General features: G+C 41.1%; 1 protein-coding gene across 3 annotated transcripts in view; it reads left to right on the top strand.

Moving 5' to 3' along the window:
* The first annotated feature begins 13,546 nt into the window (after positions 1 to 13,546).
* The window catches only part of ATE1 (arginyltransferase 1), a 152,320-nt gene continuing 143,754 nt past the window's right edge, over positions 13,547 to 22,112 (top strand). For 2 of the 3 annotated variants that reach the window (XM_065894301.1, XM_065894302.1), the window contains exons 1-4: positions 14,008 to 14,113; positions 16,333 to 16,396; positions 19,214 to 19,276; positions 21,372 to 21,475. In XM_065894301.1, the coding sequence (XP_065750373.1) occupies positions 14,008 to 14,113; positions 16,333 to 16,396; positions 19,214 to 19,276; positions 21,372 to 21,475 (337 nt within the window). Of the gene's footprint in view, positions 13,632 to 14,007; positions 14,114 to 16,332; positions 16,397 to 19,213; positions 19,277 to 21,371; positions 21,476 to 22,112 lie in introns of those variants that run through there. The other variant, XM_065894303.1, reaches the window with a different exon arrangement.

Consider the following 22,112-nt stretch of genomic DNA (forward strand, 5'->3'; position numbering starts at 1 on the left):
ATTTCCCGCCTGCTGGATCGCTCCATCAGCATAAAAATACACTTCAGTACATGTCATCTTCAAACAGAAAAGGGAAACTCTTCCTTTACTGTACATGCCCTTTTTTACTCCCCTTCACGGCGTAACTTGAAGCAGTTGCCTCTCCACTTTCTCGCCTCACGTTTTCCCTCAATCCTCTTCAGTTCGGCTTTCACCCCCATCACTTGTCTGAGACTGCTCTCATCTAGGTCACGAGTCATCTCGTTTCTGTCCCTGTCATACTTGACTTCCCAGCAGCATTCTACAGTGGTGACCACTCCCTCCTCCTTGAAATACCTTTCTTTCTTCTGGCTTTCAGGCTATAGCCAAGGGCATGTGACTGAGGCTATCTTGGACCCCCTACACTCTTCCAGCCATTAGCTGAATGTCCGCGAGTAACTGAATAGCCCCTCATTCTCTTCCTGCCTCATGGCCACCCCCTCCACCGGCTTTGCTGGTTGCCTTTTAAATGTAATGTAGGAAGATGCAGCAGAGAAACCGTCACTTAAGATAGAGCACAGTCACACTCAGGCTTTCTTGGACGAGGACAGTCCTGATCATTCAGGAAGTGAAGTGCTGTGTGTCAGGCACCGGTTTGGAGTGGGAGTCAGGGATGAGCGAGCCAGCCGGGCACACAGGCTGCCCTGTGCTCGCCTCAGCTTCGCCTGCCTGCTTGGCATCCCTGCTCGACTCGTCCTCCAGAGCGCTTCCTTCCGTTCCCCCTTCTCAGTCCTGTCACTTCTCCGTTCAAAACGCACCCCCCCGCCCCATGGTAGCAGCCTGTAACTCGCTTCCCTGAATCCACACTTTTCTCCCCCTGTCCCCAGCCCCATCAGACCGATCACACATACAGCAGCCAGAGTGATCTCTGTATTCCATAAATCTGAGCACATCGCTTTCCTGCACAGAAACCTGGGATAGCGTCTTATTGCTTTCGGGAGAAAATCCCCAGTTCCAGTATGGCAACCATAAGCTGGTTCCTGACTGCATCTCCAAACAAACTTCTCAAGCCGACTGCTCCTTCTGCTGCAGCCACGCTGACTTTTCCTGTCTGAGTATTTTCACATGTTCTTCCTTTATATACTCCCAAACACATAATATAGCAGCTCTGACTAGGGTTTTTTTTTTCTTTTTTTCTCTTTTCTTTTGCGGTACGCGGGCCTCTCACTGTTGTGGCCTCTTCCGTTGCGGAGCACAGGATCCGGACGCGCAGGCTCAGTGGCCATGGCTCACGGGCCCAGCCGCTCCGCGGCATGTGGGATCCTCCCGGACCGGGGCACGAACCCGTGTCCCCTGCATCGGCAGGCGGACTCTCAACCACTGCGCCACCAGGGAAGCCCCTGACTATGGTTTTTAGGTTTTAGCCTGTGTCACTTCTTCAGACCTTCTACGTACTCATTCAAATAAAATCCCATCTTTTCATGACACTTCTCACAATCTGTGGTAACTATTTAATGTCCACATCCCTCACTAGACTAAGCCCTAGGAGGTTGTGGGTGTTTATTTTGTTCAGTGCTGTCCAGTCAGCACCACTGTTGCTCAATGAACCAAACAGTACAAGCAAAGCATGCTCCCTTGAAATACCTGGGCCCTTTTCAACTTGGTGATAAATTTTTATGATTCTATTACTGGCTCCAGAGTTCATGGTAAATGTATTTCCTCACCTTAATCTTCTTTTCTCATGGGGACTGGGAACCTACTGCAAACCGAGGGTCTTGAGTATTTTTGGCCCAGGCCAATCTAGAAGAGCAAAAAGAGAAATTATACAAAGATTTGGAGAAAGGTTTTGGGAAACATGCTCTGGTATGAATGGTAATGGGAGTTGATTTGAGACTCACTTTTCATTATGTAGCAAAAGGCATTTCTGTGTGTAGGCAGGCCTCCACAATATGTTTAACTTCTGTCTTTCCTTGAACCAAGGAAGGAGTGCTCTGATAAAAGCATAAACAGAGAGCCAAATTGTGTTTGAGGTTGAGGCTGTCCTTAGTACATTCATTTTAACACTGGAGAGGGGAGGCTGAGTTGCTATTTCAAATTCCACACACCACGGTAGAAAAAAGAACTTACCTTTGATGAGAAATTTGAGATTCCAGAGTTGGTAAGTCCATTTTAAGTTCAGTTATGCATAAGGTGATTGACGATAAATGTAATTGATAAGCTATCATTAATTTCCAATAATAGCTATCTAACTATAACATGTTTCATGATTCTTGTGAAAGGTTTACATTTTAGATAGATAATAAAACAATTTGACAGCAAGAAAGAGTTGTGGGTTTTTTTTCTTAATTTAATGCAGAAGAATAAAGCAGAGACATTTATCACTTAAGACGGAGCACAATCACATGTAGGCATCCTCAGACCTCATCTCTTAACCTGCTCAGTTAGCAGATAGGTTCTCTGTTTAGCCGTCTGGGTCATAAATATTGTTGCTCTGACTTAGCAGCAAAAGGGAGGGATTTTATAACATGGAACTAGAAAAAAACAAAACTATATTTGCTGTTTAGGTAAAGTTAATTTCTCAAAGACTCATATTTCTGCTTTCATATTTTTCTTTCCTAAGCAATTCTTATATTATTTCCACAGCAACATTTATAGAGTTTACCATACTCTAGGCATTGCACTAAGAACTCAAATGGATTCTTTTACTTAATCTTCCAAACAGCCGTATGAGGTAAGTACTTGTTATCCCCCATTTCATAGCAAAGTGGACTGAGGTCAGGAGAGGATCAGTGACTTGCTAAAAGTCCCATGGGTTGGTTTCAGAGGCAGGATGTGTGCCTGTGTGACTCCAGAGTACATAATTTTCTTTCCTGTGCTACACCCATTCCCAGATAGGTGAATCTTCTCCTGCCTTTACTCAAAATGTAAGGACAGTAATACCTACTGCTCTTCTGCACTCAGATCCAGCCGTTCCGAGTCTGTCACCAAAGGCGGGTGTGTGGGTGGGATCTGCACGGCCGGTTGATCCTTCCGCAGCCCCCCACTGCCCCTTCTCCTCGGAGCACCTTTGGCCACTTCCGCGGCTCTTAGGGCCCCATGCTGTTTATCTCTGGTGTCTTCTGTTTCAGCCATCGCCCTATCAATGGCCAGTTTCACAAAGCACATCTCTGCCCTTCACTCTCTTCCTCTCAGCACGTGCTCTCCTAAGCTGCTCTCCCAACTCTCATCTCTCATTCTCTATTCTGCCAAGTCCTGTTTTCCAGCCATTAAAGTTTATGGCCCTCTTTCAGTCTTTCAGCTACCTACTGTTGATCCTTCAGGATGCCTTGGTTTGATTTCTAGGGCAACCAGAAGTAGTCACAAGCTTTTCTGTATGTGTCATCACTATCCTAGATTGAGACTACTGGAAGGTCGTAGGTGAAGACATCTTCTGGCTGGCAGGGAATGAGCTTCAGCGTGAGCTGGGCTAAACGGCTGCAGACAGAGAAGCAGAAGGGCCTGTGCGGCACACGCACAGGTGTCCCGGCTAAAGTGCAGTTAGAGAGAGCATCTTCCAAGGCAGCGGGAGCATCCTTTTTTTTCTTTTTGGGATATATATTGTGTATCTTCCATGGAAATGGAACCCTGGAATCGGTGGAGAACCCTGGAGCGGGTCCTGCACACACACACACGGTAGTGGCAGGAGGTCGGACAAGTGTGCAGGTGGCCCAGTCGTGGGGTCTCATCACTACTTAGCTGGCGTGTCACTCACCTAAATACTGCTCCTGCTATGAAGTTGTGAGCTTTGATACTGTTTAGTATACTTCTAGTCCTATACTATATAATTATGTTCATAACTGGTCATTAAGCAAAAAATACACCAATGTTGAAATCACATTAATGAAAAAGACTGACTGCGTATTCACATCAGGAAACCCTGTTCACCACACATGTGAGCAGCATCCATTCGAACAAAGTCCTCACATAGCCCACTATGATGTTTCTAGTTCTTTAAAAAAATGTGAAAAGGAGAAAATACAGTGATTAATTACAACCTGGCTTATTTAGTAGGAATAAAATCTACCCCCTCCAAAATGTGCTGCTTGTGGAGACGAGCTTGAAACCGTAGCCCCAAACTCAAATTCAGAAATAAATGAGTTATAGAAGTAAATGTGGGTATTTTATGCTTAAAAAAAATCAAAGAATTTCAAATATCAAGTCATGACAGTGGTTTCTATTTTCATACCAAAGCACTGAATTTTCTTTTTTTAAATACATCTTTATTGGAGTATAATTGCTTCACAGTGCTGTGCTAGTTTCTGTTGTACAACTATGTGAATCAGCCATATGCACACATATATCCCTATATCCCCTCCCTCTTGAGCCCCCCTCTCACCCTCCCCATCCCACCCCTTCAGTCTACATTTTAATATCAGGTGCTTCCCAAACCAAACAAGATACCATTTTAAAACTGATCAAAAGTCATGCTGCTCAGACGTGAAACTTACGTGATATTAATTCCGCCAAAATGTTTATAACACCTGGGACCTGACAGCACCACACTACCACACATTCCTAATAGTCACTGACTGTGAACCAGGCACTGTGTGAAGGACTAAAAGTCAATGTCTTATTTATCATCCCATGAAAACAGAATAGAAAGCCTCTTTTTTTTTTTTTTGATAAAGAAAACTATGCAATTCTTAATGTGAGCCTCTCTTTAAGTAAGGAATCAGCTTAATTAAAACACACAAAGACAATCACGTGGACCTGAAAGTACTTTTGAGTACTGTGCTGTAAAGTTTCTCTTTCCTGATAAGAGAAACTGGGGGGATAAAGAATATAAGCCAGGGAGGTAAACAAAAACCTCTGATAGCCAATTAGGTTGAAACAAACGCTGAGCAAGACTACACTTAGCCCAGACATAAGCAAAGATGGCTTGAGTTGTGTTTTTCCACGACAAATATAAAAAGGACACTTTGCTAACAAGTATCTTCTTATATACCTAAATTTTAACCCTTTGTCAAAAACCACGAAATATGTTTAAATAGTTATGAGAAGTCCTAGCTGGAGGAGGAGATGATGATGCTTTCTGAACCGAAATGATTGTGAAACCACTTCTCACGTCACTGAGCTTGAAATAATCTTCACAGTATAATCACAGATTAACTGCTGGCACTGGAAGCAGCACCTTGTCTGCTGTCTCCATTTTGCAGGAGTTTGAAAACAAACTAAATAAAAGTGCCTCTGACAGTATCCGAACATAAAATATGGACATTCCAACCACACCCTTGAGGTAATGTTATTATTCTCCCCATTTTCCAGGAGAGGAAATGGTGGCTAAGAGAGGTAAGAAATGTGTTCAAGGCCACACAGCAGCCAAGTGGGAGACTGAAACTTGAAAGTAGATGTCTAAACTCAAAGTCTGTAGTCCTAAGCACCTGCCATACCACCTAACCTTGGAATATCGGAGAAGTAGAAACACAGTCCTTACCTTTGTAGACTTTACAGTCCAATTAGGGAGGCAAGAAATGTATGCAAGAGCACACGCATGATGTAGTGGTATAAATGGGATGCTTAAGTGTGGAGGGAAAACAAAGGGCAGGAGTCATTAGCATGAGATGGGGTGCAGCAAGGAGGGCTTCTTGGGGAGCACATTTTGAGCAGTGGCAAAAATGGAAGACACTCCTGAGACCAGCCAAGCAAGGGGTGAGTCAATCAGAGTGGTTAACTAGAGGAGGTTGCACAGGCAGAGTACAAGGTGGATGCTGCGGGCCAGAATATAGAGCACAGTCTGTGGTGAGGAACGCAGTAGCCAAAATATGACGTGGAGGAATTTTGATGATTTCTTAAAACAAATAGAGAACTATGAAATTTTGTTAACAGGAAAGTGCTTAAGAAGAAGTGGCACTAGAGAAAAGATCCTGAAACTGTAGGGACTAGACGCAGAGAAAAGTAGAGAATTGAGTTGGTCCAGTGAGGAAGCAGTGTTCAACAAAAATAGAATGTCAGAGATGTAATTTAAAGCCATCTAGGAGCCACATTTTAAAGAGTAAAACAGATGAGGTTAATTTTTGTGATATGTATTTATCAGGATGTCAGGATAAAATATATCCAGGATATATGAACAAAATATTACATTTCTACACTTGATCAATTTTAAAAGCTTTACACTGCTGTTTTTTAAAGTAACAGGTTTTTTTTAGAGCAGCTGTAGCTTTACAGAAATATTGATCAAAGAGTACTCTTTTCCTCCAAGTTCCCCCTGTTATTTATATCTTGTATTAGTGTGGTATATATATGAATCAATACTGATACACTATCATTAACCAAAGTCCATAGTTTACATTAAGGTTCACATTTTGTGTTGTACATTCCATAGATTTTGACAAATGTGTAATGACAAGTGTCCATAATTAGTACATCATACAGAATTGTATCACTGCCCTAAAGCCCTGGCAACCACTGATCTTTTTACTGTCTCCATAGTTTTGCCATTTCCAGAATGTCATATAGTTGGAATCATACAATAGGGCTTTTTTTAATACTGTAAAGGCTTTTTCAGATTGATTTATTTCACTTAGCAGTATGCCTTTAATGTCCCTCTATGCCTTTTCATGGCTTAATAGCTCATTTCTTCTTACTGTTGAATAATATTCTATTGTATGGGTGCACAGCCATTAGTTTATCCATTCACATACTGAAGGACATCTTGGTTTCTTCCAAGTTTTGCCAAATATGAATAAAGCTACTATAAACATTCGTGTGTAGGGTTTTGTGTGGACATAAGTTTTCAGCTCCTTTGGGTATATACCAAGGAGCATGATTACTGGATCATATGGTAAAGAGTATGTTTAGTTTGGTAAGAAACTGTCAAACTGTCTTCCAAAGTGGCTGTACATTTTGCATCCCCACCAGCAGTGAATGAGAGTTCCTGTAGCTCCACATCCTCACTCCTATTTGGTGTTGTCAGCGTTCTGAATTTTAGCCATTCTAATAGGTGCATAATGCTATTTTATTATTGTTTTAATTTGCAATTTGCTAATGTGACATGATGCTCAGCATATTTTCATATACTTATTTGCCATTTGTTTATCTTCTTTGGGAGGTATCTGTCCAGATCTTCTGCCCATTTTTAATTGGGTTGCTTGTTTTCTTATTGCTGAGAATTTTAAGAGTTCTCTGTATGTTTTAGATACCATTCCTTTATCAGATGTTTTGCTAAGATTTTCTACCAGTCTGTGGCTCATCTTTTCATTCTTTTAACAGTGTCCTTTGCAGAGCAAACATTTTTAATTTTAATGAAGCATGACTTCATTTCCTCTTTCATGGATCATGCTTTTAGTGCTCCATCTAAAAAGTCATTGCTAAACCCAAGGTCACTTAGATTTTCTAAGTTATCTTCCAGGAGTTTTTAGTTTTGTGTTTTACATTTAGGCTTATGCTCCATTTTGAATTATTTACTGCAGGTGGGTGCCCAGTTGTTCCAGCACCATTTGTTAAGACTATCCTTACATTGAATTCCCTTTGCTTCCTTGTCAAAGATCAGTTGACTATATATAACTGTGTCTACTTCTGGGCTTTCTACTCTGTTCCAATGATCTATTTGTCCATTCTTTCACCAATACCACACTGTCTTGATTACTGTAGCTTTGTAGTAATTCTTAAAGGCTGGTAGTGTCAGTCCTCCAACTTTGTTCTCCTTTAACACTGTTTTGGTTATTGAGTCTTTTGCCTCTCCATATAAATTTTGGAATCAGTTTTTCAATATTCACAAAATAACTTGCTAGGATTTTGACTGGGATTAGAATGAATCTAAAGATCGAGTTGGGAAGAAATGACATCTTAACAGTATTCATCTTCCTACCAGTTATTTAGATCTTTGATTTCTTCCTTCCACTTATTTAGATCTTTGATTTCTTTCATCTCAGGTTTATAGTTTTCCTTGTACATATTTTGTTAGATTCATACACAAGTATTTCTTGTTTTTTTTTTTCTGGTGCTAATGTAAATGGTATTGTTTTTACTCTCAAATTCCACTCATTAATTTCTTGTATATAGGAAAGCAATTTACTCTTATATATTAACCTTGTATCCTGCAACCTTGCTATTATTGGTTCTTAGTTCCAGATTTTTGTTGTTGTTGTTGATTCTCTGGGATTTTCCATTTGGCTAATCATGTCATTTGTGAAGAAAGCTTTATTTCTTCCTTCCCAATAGGTGTGCCTTTTATTCCTTGTTTATTGCATTAGCTAGGACATCTGGTATGATGTTTAATAGGAGTGGTGAGAGGTGGCATCCTTGCTTTGTTCCTGATCTTATTGAGAAATCATATAATTTTTCACCATTAAGAATGATGTTTGTAAATGTTCTTTACCAAGTTGAGGAAGTTCCCCTATATTCCTAGTTTGCTGAATTTTTTTTAATTGTCATAAATGGGTATTGGATTTTGTCAAAGATTTTTTCTGTATCTATTGATATTATCATATGATTTTTCTTTTTTTAGCCTAGTAATGTGATGGATTACATTAACTGCTTTTGTCATGTTGAACCAGCCTTGCATACCTGGAATAAGTCCTACTTAGTGGTGGTGTATAATTCTTTTTACATTGTTGGACTCCATTTACTAGTATTTTGTTGAGGATTTTCACATTTATGTTCATTAGAGATATTGATCTATAGTTTTCCTTTCTTGTAATGTCTTTGTTTGGTTTTGGTATCAAGGTAATGCTGGCCTCATAAAATGATTTAGAAAAATCCCTTTGATTCTATTTTCTGGGAGAAACTGTAGAGTTGGTGTAATTTCTTCCTTAAATGCTTGGTAGAATTCACCAGTGAACACATCTGGGCCTGATGCTTTCTGTTTTCAAAGGTCATTAACTATTGATTCTATTTCTTTAGATACAGGCCTATTGAGATTATCTATTTCTTCTTGTGTGTTTTGGTTGATTGTCTTTCAAAGAATTGATCCATTTCCTCTAGATTATCATAGGTATGAGCATAGAATTGTTCAGAATATTCCTTTATTATTCTTTTAATGTACATGGGAGCAGTAGTGGTGTCCTTTTCTCATTTCTGATACTGGTAATTTGTATCCTTTTTTTCTTAATTAGCTTCACTAGAGGTTCATCACTGTTTTTTATCTTTTCAAAGAACCAGCTTTTGGTTTTATTGATTTTCTAGATTGATTTCCTGTATTCAATTTCATTTATTTTTGCTTTAATTTTTGTAATTTTTTTTTTGCTTTAATTTTTGTAATTTTTTTCTGCTTATTTTGGGTTTAATTTGCTCTTCTTTTTCTCATTTCCTGAGGTAGAAGCTTAGATTACTGATTTGAGGTCATTATTCTAATATATGCATTCAATGCTGTAAGTTTCTCTCTAAGCACGGCTCATGCTACATCCCACAAATTTTGTTAAGTTGTATTTTCATTTTCATTTAGTTCAAAATATTTCTAAATTTCTCTTGCAACTTCCTTGACCCAAGTGTTATCTAGAAGGGTGTTGTTTAATCTCTGGTATTTTGGACTTCTCCAGCTACCATTCTGTTATTGATTTCTAGTTTAATTCCTTTGTGGTCAGACAGCATAGTTTGTATGCTTTCTATTCTTTTAAATTTGTTAAGGCTTTTCTTTTCTTTCTTTCTTTCTTTTTTAATGGTCCAGAATGTGGTCTATTTTGGTGAATGTTCCACGTAAGCTTGAGAAGAACAGGTATTCTGCTGCAGATGAATGAAGTATTCTATAGATGTCAGTTATATCCAGTTGACTGACGGTCTTCAGTTCAATTATGATCCTGCCTGTTGGACCTGTCAATTACTGATAGAGGGGTGCTCAAGTCTCTATAATAGTGGATTCTTCTATTTCTCCCGCAGTTCTATCAGTTTTTGCCTCACACATTTTGCAACAGTGTTAGGTGCATACACATTAAGGACTGTTATGTCTTTTTGGGTACTTGACCCCTTTATTATTATGTAATGCTCCCTCTACATCCCTAATTTTCCTTGCTCTAAAGTTTACTTTATCTGAAATTAAAGTACTTACTCGCGCTTTCTTTGGATTAGTGTTAGCACAATATATCTTTCTCCCTCCCTTTAATCTGTGTTTTTATATTTAAAGTGGGTTTTTCTGTAGATAACATACAGTTGGGTCTCATTTTTTAATCCAGTCTGATAGTCTTTTTAAAAAATTAATTTTTGGCTGTGTTGGATCTTCGTTGCTGCGCGCGGGCTTTCTCTAGTTGCGGTGAGCGGGGGCTACTCTTTCATTGCGGTGCACGGGCTTCCCCCACTGTGGTGGCTTCTCTTGTTGCAGAGCATGGGCTCTAGGCGCACAGGCCTCAGTAGTTGTGGCTCGTGGGCTCTAGAGCGCAGGCTCAGTAGTTGTGGCGCACGGGCTTAGTTGCTCCGCGGCATGTGGGATCTTCCCGGAGCAGGGCTCAAACCCATGTCCCCTGCATTGGCAGGCGGATTCTTAACCACTGAGCCATCAGGGAAGCCCAGTCTCTGTCTTTTAATTGGTATATTTAGACCATTGATGTTTAAAGTGATCCCTGATATAATTGGATTAATATCTACCATATTTGTTACTGTCTTCAATTTGTTGCTCTTGCTCTGTTTTTTTGTCTTCCACTCTTATTCTGCCTTCTGTGGTTTTAATTAAGCATTTTATGATTCTATTTTTTTTCTCCTCTGTTAGCATAGCAATTATACTTTTTTTGCTTCTTTAAATGGTTGCCCTTGAGTTTGCAGTATACATTTACAACTAATCCAAATTCTTTTTCAAATAAATACTTTACAGGCAGTGTGGGTACTTTATAAGAGCATTCCCAGTTTCCTACCTCCCACCCCTTATAACGTTGCTTCACTCATTTCACTTATCTATAAACTTGCACCCTGTACAAGTTGCTGTTATTAAACCATCTGTTATCTGTCAATTAAGATTTTGAAAAATTTGATTTTACCTCCATTTATTCCTTCTCTAATGCTCTTTTTATAAAGTAGGTCTGAATTTCTGACGTATATTACTTTATCTTTCTGGAGAATTTCTTAACATTTCTTGCAAATCAGGTCTAGTGAGGACAAATTCCCTCCATTTTTGTTTTGTCTGAGAAAGCCTTCTCTTTCACTTTTGAAGGATAATTTTGCTGGATACAGAATTCTAGGCTGGTCTGTTTTTTCTTTCAATACTTGAAATATTTCACTTTCCTTTCTTCTTGTACGGTTTCTAACCAGAAGACTGACGTAACTCTGATCCTTGCTCCTCTATAGCTAAGAGTTTTCCCCCCTCTGGCTTTTTTTCCAAGATTTTCGTTTGTCTTCGATTTTCTGCAGTTTGAATATGATGTGCCTACATGCAGATTTTTTGACATTTATCCTGCTTGCTGTCTATACTGCCTCAATTTAAGAATTCAAGTAAATTTAAATAAAAGTTGTTTCCCTGTCATACTATTCACATTTTACGTGCTCAGTAGGCACATGTGGCTAGTGGCTACCAAACTGGAGAGCAAAGGTCTAGACAGTGGAGGGAAAGGGTCTAATCTGAGGTCTCTTGGCAGTGAGTGCCCCACAGAGGAAAGCATCTCCTAGGACTCTACCACCACCACCAGTCCCTGAGACCCCTGGTGCTCCTATCTACCTCCCTGCCTCTGCTTATAACACAGCTCTTTCCTAGTGTGTCCCTCTTCTCTGTATTTAAGTACCCTCCCCACCACCCCCCAGCTTACTATCTACTCACAACACTTTCTTCAGAAGGAAAGAGAAACACATTTCACTTTAATTCAAGAATCACGGGCCTATCACCATGTAGAGTCCTTCACATCATCAGTGCCTAGGACTGAACCTCACTCTTAAGCTTTGCAAACTCAACTTCACATTCAGTTATATAAACTATGTTAATGGAACCAAACATGCTAGTGTTGCCAGCATTTTGTCAAGAATGAAAATTAAAAACAAAGACAACTATCTATTACTGGCAATTTCATAAATAAAAGGATGTTCTAATAGTGCCCTCTTCCAGCTCCCCCCGGCCCCCAAAGATGGAAACTAAATGAAACTTTGCACTACTTTTCTCATTTGGGCCTGGAAGATGAAAACTTTGTGCCTAACCTTCAGCAAAAGAAACACATTATGAACTACTGCCCTACCCATGTCCAAACCTAGTATTTGTTGATCTCTTTTCTTCTTCTTCAATTAATTTTATTTTTATCACCTTTTCCCCCGCCTATTTGTCTCTTACTAGTTGTGTGATCTTAGGCAAATTATTTGGCTTCTCTGGCCTTTGTTTCCTATGTTGTCCAGGAAAGCACCAGAAACAGTCAAATCTGTTATAATGAACAAAACGGATGAGGTCTGTCTTAAGAACATGGGTACTGAGATCTAGTAAGGGGCCTTTAAATCTAAGGATTGGAGGAACTGGATAAATCTAAGGTCCTCCGGCATGCTACATAGCTATCCTTAGGTTCTTTCCCATTGTGTGAGGCACAGCTGATGCTTAGCGATATAACAGGTCACTCTGCCACCAAGAAGCCTCTTAAATAGGCACATATCCAGCATAGTGGACCTTGGGGTCAAGAATGTTGAAACTGACTTCAAAAGTTTGCACGCTTCTCCAAGTTACATGATTTCACTAACATAAAAAGATAATCAACTTTATTGTTGACGGGAAAAAAATATAAGGACAGACAGGCTTAAATTATCTGTGCATACAGAATTAAAGAATAAGGAATATTCCCTTGTTGGAGGTACTCACTGATTTTTATACTTTGCTCCAGAACTGTTAGTCTTTAAGAAATCCCCTTTAAAATAGTGGTTGCAAATTGGAGGCTTATGTGCTGACTTCAGCCTATATAAATGTTGTTTGGCCTGTACAATAAAAAAATTCTCTTAAAGTAACATTTCAAAACTGTACTAAAAAAAATCTGATTTCTAGCTTTTTAAAAGTTAGGAAAGTCGCGGGGGGTGGGGTGACGGTGGGATGAATTGGGAGATTGGGATGGACATGTATACACAAATATGTATAAAACGGATAACTAATAAGAACCTGCTGTATAAAAAAATAAATTTCAAAAAAAACAGTCGTAAGATATGATGGCACTAGGCACAAGGCAGCAACTGGCTCTGACACTTGTTTCCTTTAAAAGAGTGAAGTGTTCAATTCACTTACCCTGCCATCCACAGAATGCATGTGTACTCGAACCTACGGGACATTTAAGTGAGTGCTTGCTGGTTTGGAAGAAGCTAGAATTGGCTAGAACGGCCTGAAATGGTAACTTTTGAACTGAGACCTGCAGGATCTAAAAAGAGGGTGATCACAAGCTCTGTGCCTCAGTCTCCTTATCTGTAAATTAGGGCTATCAACGCGCAGTTGTGGGAAGGACTGGCGATGGAATAACGAAACGGGTTGGCTCGAACTCGGCGCCAGACCGCACGACTACGATCCACTAATCCTGGGAGGCCCCCGGACCCAATACCGACCGGGCCCCCCGGCGCTGCGACGCACCGCGCCGGGCCTCGCTCTCCACTCCTCCCCGCCGCGGACCTCAGCGCTCCGCAGAGGTCGGCCCCGGGGCGCCGAGAGGCGTGGTCGGCCTGCGTGGACCTGGCGGCAGCCATGGCCTCGGTGGTGGAGTACAAGGGACTCAAGGTCGGCTACTACTGCGGCTACTGCGCCTCCGAGGAGGGCAAGGCGTCCTGCGGTGAGTGGTCCGGTCGATGGAGCTGGTGCGGACGCCTTACGTCCAAATCCCCGCACCGCCCGCCGCGTCCGGGCCCTCGCAAGGGAACACCCAGGCCCTGTTCCCCAACTCCCGCTTTCCTTTCCCACTCGTTTCTTCCCAGACCGTTGTCTTTCACGTTTTGTCTCTTGGCCTCATCCTCACCGAAGATGGCGGTCCTTCTCGGAGAAGGAGCGGAAATAGCGGAAGGCTGCTGCCCTAGGTTAAGATGGCGCGGGCGGCGTCAGCGCCGAGGGGCTCGGGCGAGGGCCGGGCTGTGGGCGCCCGGGCGGCGCGGTGCATTGTGGGGTGGCGGGGGCTTTGGGCTGGGCCGCGTAGCGTTTGGAGGGTCGGGGCCATGGCTTCCTGGGCCGCGCTTTCGCCCAGCATCGTGGAATATTTCGAGGGCGAGGATTTCTACCGCTGCGGCTATTGCAAGAACGAGTCGGGCAGTCGCTCCAATGGTAAGCGGGCCGGGCTGGCGGGCGGGGAAGGGCGCCGCGGCCTCGGGGCTCGGCGGTGGGCCGGTGTCCTCGGGGGTCGCGGCGCCCCGGGCCGACTGGCTGGAGGGACGCGCCCAGCCCCTGCCCGGCTGCTGTCTCGTGGAGCGAGTGCGGAACGCGGCTCCCCCTGAGTGCAGTGGCTTTAGGAATTAAAAACGGACCTCACCTTTGATTGAGTAGGGAAGCTTCTAGATGCTCATTCTTCGCACAGGTGCTCGGACGTGCGAAATAATTATTGTCTCGCAGTAGCCAAGTGTGGAAATAGGTGTCCATCATCACTAGGAGACGGTTAAGTACCTGGTGGCACGCCTGCGGTCGGTTACGGGGGCTGACCTGTAAGTTCTGATGCTGCTGTGAGGGTGTCTCCGAGGGTCAGGGCAAAACGCGGGGTGCAGGACAGTGAGTGTCGGGTGGTGCTATTGGTGTAGAAAACGGTGTGTGTGGAAAACACACGTGCGCGGACATCCGTGGATTAAATGTCTCTGGAAGAATATAGAAGAAATTAGTAACCGTAGTCGCTGCTGGCGAGGGGCCCTGTTGGTACCGAGGTGCTTGAAAATTTTACCAGGTGTTTGGGTGCCGTGTCATTTCTCCACCCACCTCGATGACGACGACAAAGCCAGCCTACAATACCCTTCCCCCCCATGATTCAGTTTTCTTTCGGAAGATTTCTTGTTTGTAAACAGAACATCATGTTTATTTCCTGCCGTGTCTTGTTTTGGCAAAAGTAGAAACTTATTTTAAAGAATAATCTAGCATTGTGGAAAATGGGATGTCTATGAAGATGTAAATCGGGGTGGTTTCCGTATTAAAAAAAATGTATGTCCTACCGTAGGGGAATTGTTTGGGCGATTATGGTGTGACCGTTTACTCGTTAATTAAAAGTGTTTATTAGGTGCATCTTGTGGGTGAGCAGGGGTAGAGTGTAGTATAACGCAGTCATTAGTGACGGGGATGAAGATGAGTTAACGTGAAAAAACAGAGTCTTGGGTTAAACGGAGAACATAAGCAGGATGCAAATAACATACGTGACACGGTTACAGCTCTGGGAGGAGAAAAACCCAAATGGTGACAGTGGTTGCCTTAGGGTATTAGAGATTTTTCCCTTCTCTCTTTCAGAATCTTAATATTGTGATTATAATATGTATGTAACAAATACTTTATATTAAACATGTCTAAAATTAATATTAGGTCCTTAATTATTTTTCTAGTAATTTTAGTAAGAGAAAATCGATTAATATAGATGTTCTCTAAGTTCTGTGGAAAAAACCTACTTTCCACCCTTTTCACTTAGATAACTGTAAATTTCTGTCATATCGATTTTAATAATAATCTTTACTATAGGGCACCCCACCTGTTGGGTAGGTAGGTTTTACTATTTCTATTTTACAGATGAGGAAATTGAACCTCATGGAGTAACTGGGTGTTAATGGGTGTCCACCAGGCTTCTGGACATTTCTGTTGTACACATGCCTGTGCTTTTCTCATTATGCCCTGCTCTATCAAGCCTATCTTTATCTTTAGATACTGCTGATGCAGTTTACTGTTCACAAGAATAAAATTCACTTTTCTTTACCATTAGTTCAGTGTTTTCTCATAGTCTTCATTGTTTTCATGGTTGCATAATTATTTCATCATATTGATAACATCATAGTCCCTGTAATCAATTTTCTGTTCCTAGGCATTTGGATTACTTTCAGTTTTTATACTTAAAAGGAATATTGCTGTATGTATACTTCTGTTCAGTGTGTAAGACTATGGTGTAAACAAATAAAAATCAGAATTTATATGCACAAGAAAACATTTGCTTTCTAATTCTTCTAAAGAGACCAGGTTATTAAATTATTGGGGATATTATTATGACTTAAAGGTGTGATGTAATTTGATTGCAGTGAGGACCTAAATTTATGATGTCATAGAGACTGTTGACTAATCCTGAGTTGCATGTGAACACTTTGTGTGCTTGATTTTTAAACTTTAGGTAAATACATCATGTATTTCATTTGTGTTATGTATTGTGTCAAACTAACAAGTATGAAGTATGTGCAGACTTTCATTTCTCCAATATGAGCTGGATTTTTTTTTTTTTGCTTCAGTTTTCATATTTTAAAGATAATGCTTTGGATTTAAAAAAGTAAAAAGTTCCACCTGCTGTAATTAACATGGCACTTATTTTTCAGGCATGTGGGCACATTCCATGACTGTACAGGATTATCAGGATCTCATAGACCGAGGATGGCGAAGGTAAAGGTCCTTAATACAAAGATACTTCTTTAAAAAAAAAAAAAATTTTTATTTATTTATTTATTCATTCATTCATTCATTCATTCATGGCTGTGCTGGGTCTTCATTGCCGCACGTAGGCTTTCTCTAGTTGCGGTGAGCGGGGTCTAGTCTTCGTTGCAGTGCGCGGGCTTCTCCTTGCCGTGGCTTCTCTTGTCGCAGAGCACGGGCTCTAGGTGCGCGGCCTTCAGTAGTTGTGGCGCACGGGCTTAATTGCTCCGCGGCATGTGGGATATTCCCAGACCGGGGCTCGAACCCGTGTCCCCTTCCTTGGCAGGTGGATTCTTAACCACTGTGCCACCAGGGAAGTCCCAAAGATACTTCTGAAATTACTCAGGTTCTTCTTATAATTGAAAAATATTATTTGCCTTTAAAATGTTTTCTTAAAAAAAAAAAAATGTTTTCTTGTTGTTGGAAAGAGGTTTAAGAAAATTTTTATTATATTTTGTGTGTAGAGATATTTTTCTCCTTTTAAGGGTGTTTATTAGGAACATTTCACAAATGTAGAGAGAATGTTATAATGAACCTCACATACCTATCACCAAGCTTCAACAGTTGTTAACATTTTGCCAATCTTGTTTCATCAATTTTCCTTGCTCCTTTCGATGGACTGAATGTTGTGTCCCGTCCCCAAAGTTCATATGTTAAATCCTAACTCCCAGTTTATGGTATTTTGAGGTAGGGCCTTTGGGAGGTGATTAGGTCATGACGATGGATGGGATTATGAATGGGATTCTAGTGCCCCTATAAAAGAGACCACAGAGAGCTCCCTTGCCCCTTATGCTATGTGAGGACACAGAAAAGATGAACCAGGAAGCTTGTCTTCATCCTACATTAAATCTGCTGGCGCCTTGATCTTGGACTTCCCACCCTCCAAAACTATGAGGAATAAATTTCTGTTGTTTATAAGTCACTCAGTCTATGGCATTTTTTTTTAAGTCTTTATTGAATTTGTTACAATATTGCTCTTGTTTAGTGTTTTGTTGTTTTGGCCCTAAGGCATGTGGGATCTTAGCTCCCTGACCAGGGATCGAACCCACACCCCCTGCATTGGAAAGCGAAGTCTTAACCACTGGACCACCAGGGAAGTCCCCTCTATGGCATTTTGTTATAGCAGCTCCAGCAGAGTAAGATACTCCCCCCTTCCCCTCCTCCCACAAGATTATTTAAACCAAATTGAAGATATCATGTCATTATACCTGTATTAAGTATGTGTTTCTAAGAAGGATTTTCTTTCTTAACATCTCCACAATATCATTACCATACTTTCCAAATTTAATAATAATTATTTGATGTCACCAGTTACCTAGTTTTGATTAGATTTTCTGCTCGTCTCAAAAAATTCTTTTTTATAGTTGGTTTATTTGAATCAGGATTCCCTTAAGGTCCACACATTGCCTTTGATAGCTGAGGTTTTTTGGCAGCTATTTTTATGTAGATGATTTGAGAATAACTATTAGGTAAGGTTCCTTACGTAAGTATGAGCAGTATGAAGTGCCCTGTGCCAGTACTCCCCAGAAGTCATGGGATTGAGCACAGTAAATGAAACTTCACAGCTTTCCTTAAACGTAATAATGGGGCCCAAAATGAAGATAGATATAGGCCAGATGTTGAAAGACTTCGTGTGCCATGATAAGGAGATTTTGTGGGGTTTTTTAACGGTACGGGGGAGCTATTGAAGGCTTTTATGTCAGAGAGAAAAGGGATGGAATTTGTGATTTGGACATGATCATTCAGATAGCAGAGAGGTGTCTGAGCGGGTGATTCTGAAGGCAGGACCATTAGTTCCAGAGATTATTGCGGTGTCCATATGTGAGGTGGTGAGGACCGCTGTCACGTTCAGTAGCAGTGACTGTGTATCAGGAGGTGGATTGGATGGATCATAAGACACATTTTTGAGGCATTTTGGAAGTAGATTGCTTACTGGCAGGATATGGAGGTGCATTAGAGGGAAGAGTCTAGGAGGACTCCCAGGTTTTCGGCTCGGGAACTGAACTCATGTGTGTTTGCTAGGGCTGCCGTGACAACATACCACAGATTGGGCGGCTTGAGCAAGAGAAGTTTATTTCCTCACAGTTCTGGAGGCCAGAAGTCCGAAATCCAGGTCTCTACCGCTTTGGTTTTTCCTGAGGCCTCTCTCCTTGGTTTGCACCTGGCTGCCTTCTTGTGTCCTCACATGGTCCTTTCTCTTTGTGTGTGCAGCCCTAGTGTTTTGTTTATTGTTCCTTTTTGTGTACAATTTCCTTTTCTGATAAGGATACCAGTCAGATTGGATTAGGGCACATTTAAATCTGGACAGAATTCAGCTCGTAAATGTATGACTCTGCTTTAACTGAGATCCAGAAGGCATGGAAAGGATGAGATTGGTTTGGGGGTTCATCGTGCTGGTGCCCATGGAACCCCCAAGTGTGGATGTCATAGGCAATGGCACACATCAGTCCCACAGCATCCTGGGCAGTTTTCTCTGACTGCCCTTTTGCTGTTGAGGGTGGGTGGTGGATCGAGGCATGGAAGGGGCTGCAGGTGCCGGTGAGAGGGTAATTGAGGTGATTAACCATGGAGTACATATGTAAACGTTCAGAAGAGAAAAACCTGGACTCTGGTCCTTGGTATACCCACGTTGCAAGATCATTTAGCTTATGAAAAGTAACTAAACCTAAATGTTTTTACACTGTTGATTAGATTTTTACCCTAATTAATTTTGTACTCCTGTACTAATCGACTTTGCTACATATGAGAAATGTGTACAAACTTAACAAAACTATTTTATAATTTTAGAAGTGGGAAATATGTGTACAAACCTGTCATGAATCAAACATGTTGTCCTCAGTACACAATAAGGTAAGAATTTTGATTAATATAATATATTCTATTAATATGAAGATTGTGTATAATTTTTTAGTAGACTCTTGCTTTTTGAAGTGTCTATTTCTGTCTAGGTAGACATTCTTCATAAAGAAAAGCAAACAAGTTTTTTTCTACGTACTCATACTATATTCATGTGCCGATCAATAGCTGTTAATAATACTGCTTGGTTTCGATATAAATATGGTATGAAAAATACACTATTTAGTAATCTAGTCAATAATACGTGAAATATTGGGAGAATATTGGCAAATACTTAAATTAGTTTTAGATATCAAATTTTTATCAGTTTAGCTTATGGCTTTGCAGTTCTCTGGTGTGTTACTTGACAACAGTTGTTTCATTCAGGCAATGCCACAGGATCCTATATAAGGGCGAGGAGGGCTGACACTTAATCTGCGTCTGTTCAGAGTCTGGTTTTCTTCACTGGAAAACTCGAACTAAAAGTCTGTTTTCCTACAGAGTGTTTGCTTGATTTTTCTTAATATTTTGTGTTTCCCCTGTGCCCCCCTTACTCTGCCCTAACATGGGAGGATTTTTCCCTTCTCTGATTATGCAGGTCCTCCTCTTCCCCTCCCTCTTCCCCTTCTTCTGGTAGAAAATAGGGAAGGTACGTTAACATTGTGAGGCATATGTCTGCAGTTTCAATGTGTATGTATACTCTAGATAAAAACACAAACACAGTTGTGTCCATCATGCTTGGCATGTCCCCACAGCTGTCTCCCTTAATTACTCTTTTTTTTTTTTCCTTAATTACTCTTAACTTGTTTTGGGGTTGTAGACTGTTTTGAGAATTTGACGGTTGCAGATCCTCTCTGCAGCAAAACAAAACAAGACAGGGAGCTGTATAGACAAAAATAATGTAACATCTAACATATTAGTTTTAGGGTGATCACTGACTTTGAATAATTCACTGCTTCCCGGTTAAGAATCCTTTCTCTTACATAATTGGTCAAAGGACTGGTACAATAAGGAGAAAAGATGGGTGTCTGGAACTTTTAGAGTGGTACTCTAATTTTTTTTTTTCTCTTCAGTTTTCCATGTCTTTTGGGAGATTTCCTCACCTTTATTTTCCAAGTCTTCTGTCTTCTATTTAACTTTTAATTTCTTCTTATTATATCTTATTATTATATTTTTACTCCTAAGAGGGATTTTTGTTCTTGGACTCTGAAATTTTTTGAGATTCCCTTCTTCCTGTATACTGTATGTCTCTATCCTCCAAGTTACTTTCTCCAGGTTTTTGGCACCTATCTTTGTTTTAGAGGCCCTCCTCAAGTGTCTGGTGATTCCAACCTTCCAGTGTCCCATTGGAAATTTTATGTACCCTGGTGGGTCTCGTCTACTGTGGGCTTTAAGTAGGGTGATCTGGCTAGCCTGTTCTTTGGGAGAATCTCTGAGGTCAGTATTTTTAGTTCTGATCACATTCTGGAAAGAAAGTATTATCTACTGATGTTCTGGGGCTGGGTTGGAGAAGTGGGTCTTGGAGGTCTCAGCATTCAGCATGTATACTTCCGTTTACGCTTACTGTTTGCAGTACACTTCCATTCCTATCAGCTGTGCCTGTATCCCTCAAGTAAGAGGCCTTATTTTTCCCTTTTCTGAAAAGTTTTCAGTTTTCTGCTGGGTTGTGTAGAGAGTCATATGTGCAGAGTCGGGGAGAGTATCAGATATATAAATCGCTTCCAAAACAGACTTTCAAGGGATCTTCCTATTTTCACTCTCATCTCCCAGGGTATCAGGTATGGCCAATCCCTGAGACTTTTAGGGGTAATTAGAGAAAATTGGATATTTTTTTGGCTTTTCCCACTTTTGGCTTAGGATTCAACTTTTCTTTGGTCTGCTAAGTCAGTTATCACTTGTACATCTGCTTTCTAGCTTCCAGCATTTCTCCCATTATTTTTTTTCCTAGTGGTTTATGTCTTTTTTTTTTTTTTTATAGTCCTTTAACTGTATTTTTGTGAGATTTGGGGTGGGATTAGAGGCTACATTAAACCCTGTCCTATTATTCAGAACTGATTTTATTTCTTCACAGTTTGAGTTCACTTTTTAAATATTTATTTTGCTTTCCTAGGTGCCGACCTTTACAGTTTCAGCCATCAAAATCTCACAAGAAGGTTTTGAAAAAAATGTTGAAATTTCTGGCTAAAGGGGAAATTTCAAAAGGAAATTGTGAGGGTAAGATGAGATGGGGGTCTAAAAACTGTTTACCTCAAATAGATGTTTCTTTCCAAGGTTCTCACTTTCAGTCATTTCTTAGATAGGGGAAGGAGGTCCAATACAATCAGGTACTACTGTTACTCTGATGTGATGATGACTTCTCTTAGCACTGCTGTTACTGTTACCGCTGGCCCCCAAATCAAGTATATGGGGAATATATGCCAGGGAAGGTCTGGCTCAGGAAGAAGAAAGGACCATTTTAAGGATGTGATTTCCTGGAGTTTATTGAAATTTTAGTTTTCACAATTCTTCGAGAACTCTTAATTTTATTTGATCCTAATAATATCCTTATAAAGAAGTAGAAAGTGATACTGTCTCTGGAGAATAGATGCTTATCTGCAACTCACACAAGATTGCGTAATCGCAATGCTGAGTGAAGCTCAGAGTTTCCATGTTTGAGTAAGGTTTTTTTTTTTTTTTGCGGTACGTGGGCCTCTCACTGCTGTGACCTCTCCCGCCGCGGAGCACAGGCTCCGGAAGCACAGGCCCAGCGGCCATGGCTCACGGGCCCACCCGCTCCGCGGCACATGGGATCTTCCCGGACCGGGGCACGAACCCGCGTCCCCTGCATCGGCAGGCGGACTCTCAACCACAG

This window comes from Phocoena phocoena, chromosome 16, assembly GCF_963924675.1.
Source record: "Phocoena phocoena chromosome 16, mPhoPho1.1, whole genome shotgun sequence".
NCBI lineage: Eukaryota > Metazoa > Chordata > Mammalia > Artiodactyla > Phocoenidae > Phocoena > Phocoena phocoena.